Raw genomic sequence first — 11,632 nt, 5'->3', positions numbered from 1 at the left:
GCTTAGCGGCAGTTACTGCGTTGCTTTCCCGCGTCACTGTTTTCTCTTCCGTTGCGCCACGACTTATTGCGTTGCGTCGCTTACGGTTCTGCCACCCGCACAGGGGCAGCGGGACCGGAGGTGTCGGCGGTGGGACAGAATACACCCGTCTGCCGCTCACCTTAATGCGGAGCAGACTTGTTAGCGGTGCCCCATACGTTTCGCCCCGCAGAGGCCGCTGGACTCTGCGTTCCCGCAGCCACTCCTTTCTTCCTGGCCTTGATATTCGTCTGTGCGAGAAGCGGAACGCATACGTGCAAGCAACAACCAAGGCGAAACACGGACAGCAGCGAGTTGTTCCGCATCCGCGCCTGCTTCTTTCTCTATCATGAGGCTTCCTTCACGAGGACGCGCGAGGCGCAGGGGTAAAGGGACCCTTTCGATATTTACGACTACGCGCGCGGCAGCATCGCTTCTCTCCTCCAGCTCAGTCCTAGGCTGTATTCATGTGCGTCTTGTGGCATGTGGGTTTGTGGCGAGGCCGTGCTCATGAGAGCTCTCAACCTCCTCCATGCACGTGTGCGCAGATGCATGCGGTTTTCGTGCCGCATACCGCCACAGTACTGCGAATGCCCCTGCCGCCGTATGCGTGTGTGTCCCCTGCGCCGCGATGTTTCCCTTATCGTTCTGTTGTTTGGTCTAACACCCACCACCTTCTCGTTCTCTGCCACATCACATGATGCCTCTCGCACGAAGGCCACCCGCACACACACACACACACACACACCGCTATTCCCCGCACGACCCATGGGCTCACCATTGATCGCGGTGATCGGGCCCAACCCGGCATTCCAGAAGACGCTCGCCCTTGATGAGCTTCGCGTCGATGAGGTGAACCGCGCCGCAACGGTGCACAGCTACACGGGTGGCAAGGGCACCAACTTCTGCCGTGCCTCTGCGTGCTGCAAGGAAAGCCCGCACTTCTGCAGGACCACATTGCACACTTTTGTCGGTGGCAAGACAGGTGAGCGCGTGATCGACTTGCTCCATCAGGAGGGTATCGCAGTTTATCCTGTCACCGTGCCGGCGGAGACACGAACCTGCATCACCTGCCTCGACACCCAGAACAGCACAATGACGGAGCTGATCGAACCCTCGGCGGCTGTACCGGACGATGCTGCAAAGGACATGGACCGAGCACTCCTCAAGGCGCTCGAGCATGCGGGCGGCATGGCGATCATGGGCAGCTTGCCAGACGGCAGCAGCCCCGACCTCTACACCCGCTGGACGGAGATGGCGGCGGCGGCGCAGAAGCCTGTTCTCATCGACGCCGTCAAGGGGATCGAGGCTTCGCTGAAGGTGCCAGGCGTCCACTCGATCCTAAAGGTGAATATGAGGGAGCTGAACAAGCTCACGGGCCAGTCCACCCCGGAGAGCGCGTTCGAGTACGCTATGCAAATGTGGACAGTGCGTGTGCTGGCCGTCACCGATGGCCCTCGCTCTGCGTACATCCAAGAGCGGGGCCAGCCTCTCCAAGTCGTTCACATACCAAAGGTGGACGGCGTGGTGAGCCCGCTCGGGGCCGGCGACACGGCGGATGCCATTTTTCTCGCCAAGTACATTCACGGCACAACCCCAGTAGAGGCGTTCCGGTTGGCCCTGGCTGCGGCCTCTGCCAACTGTCTTCAAAAGGAGGCCGGCGTCTTTGCGCAACATGAGATGAGACGTATCGCCGACGGCATCACGATCGGGTCATCGCGCCCACACAGCTCGTCCAACACACGCGCCTAGTGGTGCCCCATACAAGCTCACCCCGTGCCCCCCCCCAAAAAAAAAAAAGAAAATAGGGAGAGCAAAACGCTATATACCCGCGAGGAGAGCACAGTTTGGGAAGAGGAGCAACACCCACAACGCAGCGCCAGCGTCTCCTTCTACTCTAGCTCTCTCTCTGTCTCGTGTGCTGTTCTTTGTTTCTTCTGCTAACCCATCCTGCGCACTGTATGCGCCCATCCTTCCGCCTTTGGTGGATTGGGATCCTCCCATCCTCTCGCACACCCCCTTCGCCTCGCACCGTCAACCCTCTACATGATTCACCCTGGGTATGTGTATGTGTGTGGGTGCCGACATGGTTACCCGAACACATCACAGGGTTAGGCAGCTTCGCGGGATGTTGCACGGTGGGACGCTCCTTCTAGCGCCGAGCCTGTCATCCAGCTACCCTTCACACATGCACAAAGTGGACCGGCACGGTAGAGGGCGAGGAATCGTGCAAAGAAAGGGCATGCATGCGTCCCTTCTCTGCCTTCCCATGCTTCGATTCCTTCCTGTGCTGCCTCTTTTCGACTTACCTCAGGTACGCCCCGTTCCACACCCACACCTACACACACCTCCTCTTCCTTCGCTGACTCCGCATCTCTTGCTCTCTTCCCACTACTTCCTAAACACGCGGCCAACTCATTGCTTGTCGCCCACGCATTCACTCGTCTCCCAACCCAAACGCACCCGTGCACCCACGCGCAAGAATCTGCGATCCGCCCCGCACGCCTCGCTCCCTTTCTTGCCTCCTCTTCCCCCACCCCTCCTCCCTTCACATATCAATCATGGCCAAGGGCAAGCGCTCCACTGATGCCAAGGGCAGCCAGAGGCGCCAGAAGAAGGTGCTGCGCGACAACATCCGCGGCATCACTCGCGGCTGCGTCCGCCGCATGGCGCGCCGCGGCGGCGTGAAGCGCATCTCGAGCGAGGTGTACGAAGAGGTGCGCCGCGTGCTGAAGGCCTACGTGGAGGACATTGTGCGCTGCAGCACGGCCTACACCGAGTACGCGCGCAAGAAGACCGTGACGGCGTGCGATGTTGTGACCGCGCTGCGCAAGCAAGGCCACATCCTGTACGGCTACGCGTAAATGCTCGCAGAGCCGCTGCACACTCATAGATACACCTTCTTTGTTCATGCCGTCGTTTCGGTGGTTTTCTTGGTTTTCGACTTCCCCTCCCCCCACTATGGCTTTTCTTTCGTCTCGTGCTGACACCCTTCCCTACTCATCGCTGTTTGCGGAAGGCAGTGCCGAAAGAAAACAGCACACCGACTCCACTGCATACCCGAAGAGAGGCCGTGCGCTGCCGTATGCGAAGCACGCTCTCGGCGTCCGCGTCTATGGAGGCTGAGTGCAACCCCGCTCCCTCCCTGTCTCCCTCAACGCCTGCCGGCACCAGAGGTCACCACGCGGGATGACGGGTCGTCTCTTCGACGTTGCTGCTCCTCCGCCGCTTGCTCGCTCATTCCCTACGCCGCAGCGCCATGCGCTCCCTTTCACTCCTTGCGCTTCTCTTCGTCTCCTCCTGTTCTCTGTTTACACACATAACACGCACGACCTCACAGACGGAAGCACCCCAATGCAGAGGACGCGCGGGGTCGTGCATCCACTGCTCAGCTTCGTGAGGCAGATGCCGGGCGGCGATGGGTGCTTTTCACTGACACTCGAGCCAGCGGGCAAGAGAGCGCAGCCGCACACCTAACGGCGCGAGTCACGGGAGAAAAAGTACGAGCTCAGAGAAAGGCACACCTGCGACCGCCTTTTCTCGCTTCTTCGGTCTCATACGCCCATGGCGGTCTCCTCCTCCCGACTTCTCAAGGTAGACGTCCTTCTGCTGCACCCTCACCCGCGTGCGCGCGCGTGAGTGGCGGATTGTGGCGCGGATGAAATCCAGCTCGCCAGGCGCTGCTCCCTTTTCCTTTCCCGGTCTCTGTGCCCGCCGGTGGGGAGGTTCAGCAGCCTATTTCTCGATGGCATTGTTGATTTGGCCTTTGCGGTTCTTTTTCTGCTGGTCGACGCTGCTGGCTGTTTTGTGCTTCGCTGTGGTGTACAGCGCGTCGTGGCGCGGCGCTGTTCTCTTTCGCGTTTTCTGCACGGCCTGCCCGCCGTACGCCACGTGCTCTGTCTATCAAGCGGTAGACCATCCGGGTACAGGCTCGATTTCCCTCCCCGACGACAGTGCACCCGTCCAACGCGCGCCGCCCTCTTCCCTTGCACCTCTGCCACTTTTGCTTTCCTCTCCTGCGCGTGTGTCTACTCCTCTGCTTCTTCTCGCGTAGAGGGGGAGGGGGCACCGACACTGCTGGCGCGTCTCCCACTGGAGTACGTGCAGGCCCTCCCGCTTTTCTGTTAGGCGCTGGGGGCTTGCCATCGATCCGCGATGGATGCCAGCGAAGGGTGCAGCGGGGTAGCTGCCGCGTGCATCCTTGCAAAGGAAAGACTTGCCCGCTTTCGTCTCGGGAAAGAGAAACCCAGAGACCTGCTTTGTCCAGCAACAACCTGCACCGCCAAAGAGGCAAACAGCCTCCCCATTCCCACAGCGCCGCACCGGTGTTGCTCGACGCAGTGACATCTTCCACTGCCGCTTCGACTCGTCCGACTCGCGAGTCCTTCGACCATCTCACGGCGCCCACCTTCCCACAACTCACTCCACCCATCTCTCCATCTCTCCATACACCCACCCACCCACACCGACACACAGGCACATGCAAGTGGAGGGCGACACACGTCCGCTGACTCGCGCGCCCTTTGCAGTCGCACGGATACGCTCACAGCTCTTCTTCACCGCTGTCTTGTGTTGCCGTGCGATCCTCTTGGGCCGCCGTCGATCCACCTGCGTCTCTGTCGGTGGTCCTGCTGTTTCGCTGTACGCAGCCAAGAGTGTGCTTGTGCCACTTTGCCGGCCACCTGCACACCTTAGGCACTCCTTCCGCCACCCCCGCACTGCGCGGGAAGTACACCATCATGCAAGAGGAGAACAATGTGCCAGCGGAGTGGGCTCCCAGGGACACGCACCGCCTCGACCCTCTTCAGCTGCTTCCCTCCTCTCAGAGGCACTGCGGGCGGAGCAGCGCTGCGGGGAGCGGACAGGGCTGTCACTCGCGCTCACGCGGCAAGCCGGAGGTGCACTCGACTCGAGCGTCGAGCGGTGGTAAGAGGGGCGCCGGCACACTGCCGAGAAGCGATGACTGCTTGAATGACGTAGCACGGACCCCCCTGTTCAGGTTTTGCGGTCATCCTTGGCGACCCGCGGCACACTGTCTGTGTTTACACACTCGACAGCGTCGTCTGGTTGCGCTAGCCGTCTTACTTGCTCTCATCGTCATGGTTCACTGGGTCATCATCGAATTTACGACCAATATAGACGCACAACAGAAACCATCGATAGAGCTGCTCAATGAAGCGGACCGTGAATATGAGTCTTCATCGCCGTTCTCTGTCCTGGTGCAGCACGAGAGTGCTGTTGAGCGGTTGACGACCACACAGCGTGGTCTTGCGGCCTCTGGCGCTGGCTCTCTGGCGAGACTCGAGCAGGATCAGCTGCCGTCGTGGACGTTGCGTGTGATCGACGAAGACTGCACGATGTGCTTCGACAATGTCACATACGCTTCTGCGGTCGCTGCGGATGCGGGGAGATCGACTAACAAGACGGGACATCATAAGCAAAAAGGGCTTTCCGTGTTCGCGACGACATCTGCACCGCTGGGCCTCATGGGGCCGATGCTGTTTGCGATGGCGAGCGTGACGGACGACGTGGACGTTGCAGCGGAACTGCCGCGGTGGCAATGGGTGACCTGGTCGTACGCGCAGCAGCGCCGCTTCGTTCACGCATCGCAGTCGCGCAGCACAGGTGAGCGACCGCGACACTTGATCGTGGTGGGCATACCTTCAACGGACCAGCCGATGCGCTACCCTCTGCGGGACGCGCAGCGGGCGACGTGGCTGACGTACCGAGAGGTTGCACGCACCGAGAACAACTTTACTGGCGCGCTGCTGCAGCTCTACGTGTTCGCTGCTGCGGAGCATGATTCTGAGGACTCGACGCATTCCACCGTGGACATGGTTCAGCTGGCCCCGACAGTGAGCGAGTACGCCGCAGCAACTGAGCAGCACCTGGCTGTGGAGGGTGGAGACGTCAACAATGCACCCCCCTACCTGCAGTGTCGCGTGGTGCTGCGTGATGGGTGGCGCGACATCCCACGAAGCGATGACGCGGTGTGGAGATCACCCTGCGCTGGTGTAAGGACCACCGTGGTGACTGCGGCAAGTCTTGTGGCCGGGACCTCGTCCCTCACGGCTCTTTCAGCCCAGTTGTCGCTGCCCGTGACACCTGCCTTCACAGCAGCGGCGCAGTACGTGTGCCACGCGTCCGCGGCACTGTGGCAGGAGGCGCTGCACCACCGCAACTTGCTATGGCTGGACTTTTTGACGGACCGCAAGCCGACCACCGAAAAGCAAATGGGCATGCGTATGTCGTGGGGTATACCGACGGAAGTAGGCATGTCTCAAAAGACCGTGTTATGGCTGAACTACGCGTACACTGCCTTCCCGGACGTGCCGTACATCATGAAGGGCGACGACGACATGTACCTGAAGGTGCCACAGTACTTGAGCGACCTGCGGCATGTGCGCGGTGGGTGGCAGAAGCCGCGCAACTTGACGGTGACGATTCCACACAGAGGGGTTATCCCACCGACACTGGCCATCGACGACGCGGAGGAATGCCTGTATCGAGTGTGGTGGCTCTATAGAAGTAAACTCGCGTATGGCAACGGCGCGGGCTATGCACTAGACCGTCGTCTCATCCAGGCTGCACTGAACCCGTTTGATGGCTCCAATGCTCTTCTGATGAAGCTGCTGACAAATCCCTACGATTACAGGCTGGAAAAGGAATATCTTAGCTTGAACATGCAGCACGAGGATAAGCATATCGGGACGCAGATAAGAGATCACCACGACGCCGTGGAGAGGTTCTGCCCCAAGAAGCGCGTGTGCTACATGGCTGACCGGCGGTTCCGGGCGCACCAGATTCTGCGGCCAACGCCTGTCAAGCTGACGTGGATCTCGGTGATGGCGCACTTTGGCATGTCAGCGATTCCATACTATGTCCACTACTTCCACAAAAATGAGTTCAAGGTGGCCGAGGAGGCCAAGCGGTTGATTGCGCAGGGCATCGACGTGAACACGATTGAGGAGAATGCAACGCAGCGGATGCACGAGTGGGTGGCGTCTCAGGTGCCGAGCACACTCGTGGGGCTCGGAGCGTCATTCGATCTCGACTGGGTACGCGGAGACCCACGCACTGCGTACACTGTAGCCGAGGGGGACGAAGTCGCGGTATACGATGTTCGGTACAAGTTCCGCCGAAGGGACGATGTCGCGTGTGTCTTGGAGTCTGGTAAGAGGTAGATTGGCCTCCATTGTGCCAGCCCGCCAGCCCCGTTTGTGCTCTTTCTGCGTTGTCTCTTGTGACGTCGAGGTTGTGTTCAAGCGACACGGCGATTGGAAAGGTACGGAAATGTGACGCCAGCGATTCGGCTCTATACTCACTACCGTTCTGGTGGTTTTGCTTTCCAGAGTTCAAGTACCTTCCTTATCATTGCGCTGTTGTAACAGCTACACCTTCGTTCGTCTTTTCTTTTGCTTGGCGCAGGGCACTGATGGTCGGCTTTCACTGGTGTTTTTGCCGTTCTGAGGCGTGCGCCTCATGATGAGCTGTGCTGTGCATTGCTCCAAGTCATTGCTTTTCCTGTCGCCGTGTTTTCTTTTCCTTCTCTTTCCTGATGCAGTGAAGCTAGCTCTCTCTGTGTTGCTCTCTCTTCCTTTACGTCGTACATCAGACGTGTTCTAACCTCTACCTTTAGGAGGCCCTCTAAACAACTGTGTTCAGCTCGACTAGGTGAGGACAAGAGGCGCGTTGGGAGCAATGGACTTCACAAAGAGTCGGTAGCGTGGAGAGAGCGCGGCTTCTTCCATCCCAATTCTTCTGTACGGATGCAAGCCATAGACAATGTGCCGCCCCTATCTCTCTCTCTCACATCTGCTGTCTCTGGGTTGAATTCTGATGATTGCTTTCTCATGAAAACAGCGACCGCCCCGCCGAGCCTTCGCCGTGCGTTACAGATATGTTTCTTTGTTTCATTCACCCTCTTCGCACCTACGCTCCCGATTGTTGTTTCTTTGTTGACTTTTGTTTTGTTTCCGTCTTGCTCCGTTGTTTCTTCTTGTTCTCTGTGATACAATGCAATGTTCCATGTGTACGAGTCGCACGCATAGTTGCCGACGAGGTGGTTGGGCGGCGAGCAGCTTGCAAGAAAAAGAGAGAGGAAAAAATAAAAACATACCCAGAGACAAAAAACGTGAACACCATAACAGACGGGCGAGGGCCCGCCTTCGTGTGGCGTTTTCTGTGACGGCGCATCCCAGGTGTCCGTTACTTGCGTGAAGATGAGCCTGTCTTGGAGGGCTGTGTGCGGTCCTGCACGAACGCGTAAGCGGTGCTCTACAACCTGTCCTGCGCCTGAGCCACCAACGCTGTTTCGCTTCCAGATCCGCCGCCAGTACCGCGTCTCCCTCTCCCCTCCCTCGCCCTTCTACTCGCATCACATCCTTTTGGCAGCCGTTACGTGAGCTCCTTTCACTACACAGCACACGCAAGAAGGCGGCCGAATGCTCCCGTGGTACATGCCGGGCTGTCACCGAAAGAAAAAACAAAACTATCTCGTGCTCTGGACTCGTTACCGCGGACTCCTTGGCGTGCCTTTCGCCCCGCCTTTGCCCGCCTCCCTCTTACTTGACACTGCGGTGGCACCAGTGAGTGGAGTGTGTGCGCGTGTGACGAATCCTGAAAACCCATCCGGGAATAATGTCGGACAACGAATGTCCCAGAGGACCGTGTCGCGCGGCAAGCGACGGCGGCCGTGGGTTGGAGGCAGACCGTGGAATGCGTACGGAGGGCAGCAGCGCGAATGACTGCCGGTGCGGTTCCCGATTCGCACGCTTGCTTTTCCTTGCGCCACTCAGTAGGCTCGACGCTAGCTGTCTGGCGAAGACTCGCCGATCTGGGCGGCTGCATATTGAGGCGTGGAAGAAAATGTAGTCACCCAGGTGCTCTGCGGGAAAAAGAACAGCGCTCTGCATAGGCCGTGTGATGCGGCGATGAGGGACCTGGACTCTTCCGTGAATCCCATAAGCGCCTTACAGTGGCTCAACAGAGAATCGCTTCCCCAAACACCACGCCCTCCAGCGTCCGGCACGGGTTGTGCTCACAAGGTCTCATAGCGCAGTCTTCGATACACTTGCATCGCAAGGTGCAGGCAGTAGCGCCGACGAGGAGGGGGAAAAGAGGCCCGAAGGTTGCACTATTCGACACGCAAACCGGATCTCACGTGTGGAAACATGACCAAGGCAGCCAGCGGAGCTGTGAAGTAGCCGATGCGATACTCTGCAGTGACTGTGTGCAGGTTGACAACATGCGGAGGGTGTCTGCTGTGCGAGCGGACACTCACAATCTGTCCCTAGTCGTGCTGCCAGCTGCAAAGCAGACTCTCTGTCTGCGGATGACACTGTGAACGCAACCTCGCTCACTGTCTGCGGTCGCGCCAAGCCTTCCCCTCTTTGCAGAAGCCTTTCTATGACAACTGGAGAGACGCGCAGGAGTAGTGCGCCGCGCAAGTCTGTACGCAGCAAACAAGCATTGTTCAGCTGCACTACCCACTGCTGCCCGACAGGGGCACTCGAGTTACTCAGACTCCACCTTTCCATTGCAGTGATGGAGGGTCTGGTGGGCAGGGCGGCAGGCACGATGAAAAGCGAGTGATCCAAAGCGACGCTCTTGTGTACTCCAAGCAGATAAGCTGCGCTCACGGGCGGGGGTGCGCATCTGTGTATGGAGTGAGAGTAGTGGGATGTTTCTATTCTCACGCGATCGGCATCGCTGCGACAAGCAAAATCACGCCCTAGCGTTGGAAAGGTGTGCTGAGGCGGATGCAAGGCGCTGCAGCAAGAGCTGTGGGTTGGAGCCTCTGGTTTGTTCTGCTCCGCGCGGTCAGTGTTTGAACATGTGCACGCTCGCTTGTCGCTCCCTCTTCTCGACGGCTCAACCACACACGATTGCGGACGCTGCGGCAACAGAGTAGAGGCAATGCTGCGCAGAACCGCCTGCGTGTGGGCCTACATGTTTGCCGATGTTATAGTGAAGACCGCCGTGTGTCTGAGGGGACCCTCGTTCTTGCCTCAAAGGGCCCCTTCTGACATGCCTCAAGGTAAACGGGTGCGTGCACTGCAGCCCTGAGCCATCACCGCAGCGCCAAGCGATGCGGCAGGAGGTTTGGCCGTCCTCTGTGCCTTCACGCCACTGCGTTCTTCATAGGGTGGTCACCTTCTCTTCGGGGGAGGCTGAGCAGCGTCACCACACACGGATCAGCGAGGCCGCCCAGAGAGGATGGGATCGTGCCCTCAGCGAGGGCAGTGGACGTGTTGTGGCGTACGTCACAGCGAAGGTGCCTTTGTGAGTACGCCTGAACTTCTGCTCGGGAATGTAGGTGGAGAGTACTTTGAATCTGATGCGGTACTTACGCCCCTGTTCCGCTGGACCAACTGCTTTGAGCTCGATCCTCTCGTGCCCCGCCCCCGCTCTCTCCTGCTCCCGCCTTTTTTCCGGTAACGCCTCCCTGTTGCCTCGCAGTGAGCTACTAGGAAAGGCTGCACCGTGAGAAGTCCCGCGCGCGTGCACCTCCTTCCCAGGTGCTCCACGTAGCGCTCTCCCATACCCTGCACCTCATAGACACTGCAACACAGCTGTTTCGGATCCGCTGCTTTCTCCCGTTTAGTTGTTCGCGTGCTGTGTGGCTGTTGCGCAGCGGCAGTCGTTGCTGTGCGCAGCATGGACGCAGCGCTGAGGGAAATGGAGTCGATGCGTGCTGAGTGACCGAGTGCTACAGAGAAGGGAGTGCTCTGGGAATGGTATCGTGCGCAGTGGCCTCTTCAAAGCGTGATGCATGTCCCAATGGCCGTCTTCCGAGAGATACGCGTTGGGGCTGCCATGGCAGTTGTGGTTGCGCCTGCCAAAGTGGAGGCAGAGACGACTCAGCGCTTTTGTGCCGAGAAAGGGTGCGGAACGGACCACGAGCAGCAGGGCGGACTTCAGCGGGCAGGGGACAGCTGCAGGCTTTTCTCGATGTCTACCCCTTTCCCTGCCCTTGACGACCTTGAGTACAGGGTTTCGTGGTTGAGGAGGCGCGGGCTTGCCTCGCGTCCGCCCAGCGTTGATGCACTGTGTGCCATGGCGATGTGTCTGTGAAGATTCTGGTGGATTTGAGGGCAGTGCACACTATTGGCAGACTCGACGCTGTTCTACTGGAAACGCTAGTGGTGTCGCGCCTGTAGACGACTACTGCTTTCCGCATACCTTTCGCTGCAGACGACGTAACTTCGCCCCTGATCACCTGGCTGCAGCGAAGACGGAAAGGGAGGCATACGAAGACGGCCCTCAGCATCGCGCGTCATCTGGGCGGATGGGAAAGAGCTCTTCTTTCCGCTTATTTCATCTGGAGCGACACCCTCTCCAAGTGTACACGCTACGGTCACGTTGTGTGTGCTTGTGCGCCTTGCCTCTGCGACCGGGTTGAGCATGAAGAAGAGCACCTGCTCCACCACCGCGCTAGTCGCTCTCCATCTTGTGGCTGTTTGGACGACTGCTGGATTTCTCTATCTTCGACGATGTTTGCGTCGGCGCGCGCTGCCTGTGGCCCGCTCAGCTGTTTCGCGGTTAGGGTTAGGGTTAGGGTTAGGGTTAGGGTTAGGGTTAGGGTTAGGGTTAGGGTTAGGGTTAGGGTTAA

At 59.0% G+C, this 11,632-nt stretch overlaps 3 protein-coding genes across 3 annotated transcripts; all 3 read left to right on the top strand.

Annotated features, from left to right (window-relative positions):
- Positions 1-624: 624 nt before the first annotated feature.
- Positions 625-1,770, top strand: LMJF_02_0030 (tagatose-6-phosphate kinase-like protein; the record flags this gene model as incomplete). The annotated part of the gene is made up of 1 exon (XM_003721560.1): positions 625-1,770. The coding sequence occupies one exon, from the start codon at positions 625-627 to the stop codon at positions 1,768-1,770; it is 1,146 nt and encodes a 381-aa protein (XP_003721608.1).
- An 809-nt stretch (positions 1,771-2,579) lies between these two features.
- Positions 2,580-2,882, top strand: LMJF_02_0020 (histone H4; the record flags this gene model as incomplete). Its single annotated transcript, XM_003721559.1, has 1 exon — positions 2,580-2,882. The coding sequence occupies one exon, from the start codon at positions 2,580-2,582 to the stop codon at positions 2,880-2,882; it is 303 nt and encodes a 100-aa protein (XP_003721607.1).
- Positions 2,883-4,757: 1,875 nt separating this feature from the next.
- SCG3 (phosphoglycan beta 1,3 galactosyltransferase 3) lies at positions 4,758-7,202 on the top strand (the record flags this gene model as incomplete). Its single annotated transcript, XM_003721558.1, has 1 exon — positions 4,758-7,202. One exon carries the CDS (start codon positions 4,758-4,760, stop codon positions 7,200-7,202), a length of 2,445 nt encoding a protein of 814 aa, XP_003721606.1.
- Positions 7,203-11,632: the final 4,430 nt, after the last annotated feature.

This window comes from Leishmania major, chromosome 2, assembly GCF_000002725.2.
Source record: "Leishmania major strain Friedlin complete genome, chromosome 2".
NCBI classification, from domain to species: Eukaryota; Euglenozoa; class Kinetoplastea; order Trypanosomatida; family Trypanosomatidae; genus Leishmania; species Leishmania major.
The sequence above is the reverse complement of the archived record's forward strand: the minus strand, read 5'-3'. Positions and strand labels throughout refer to the sequence as shown.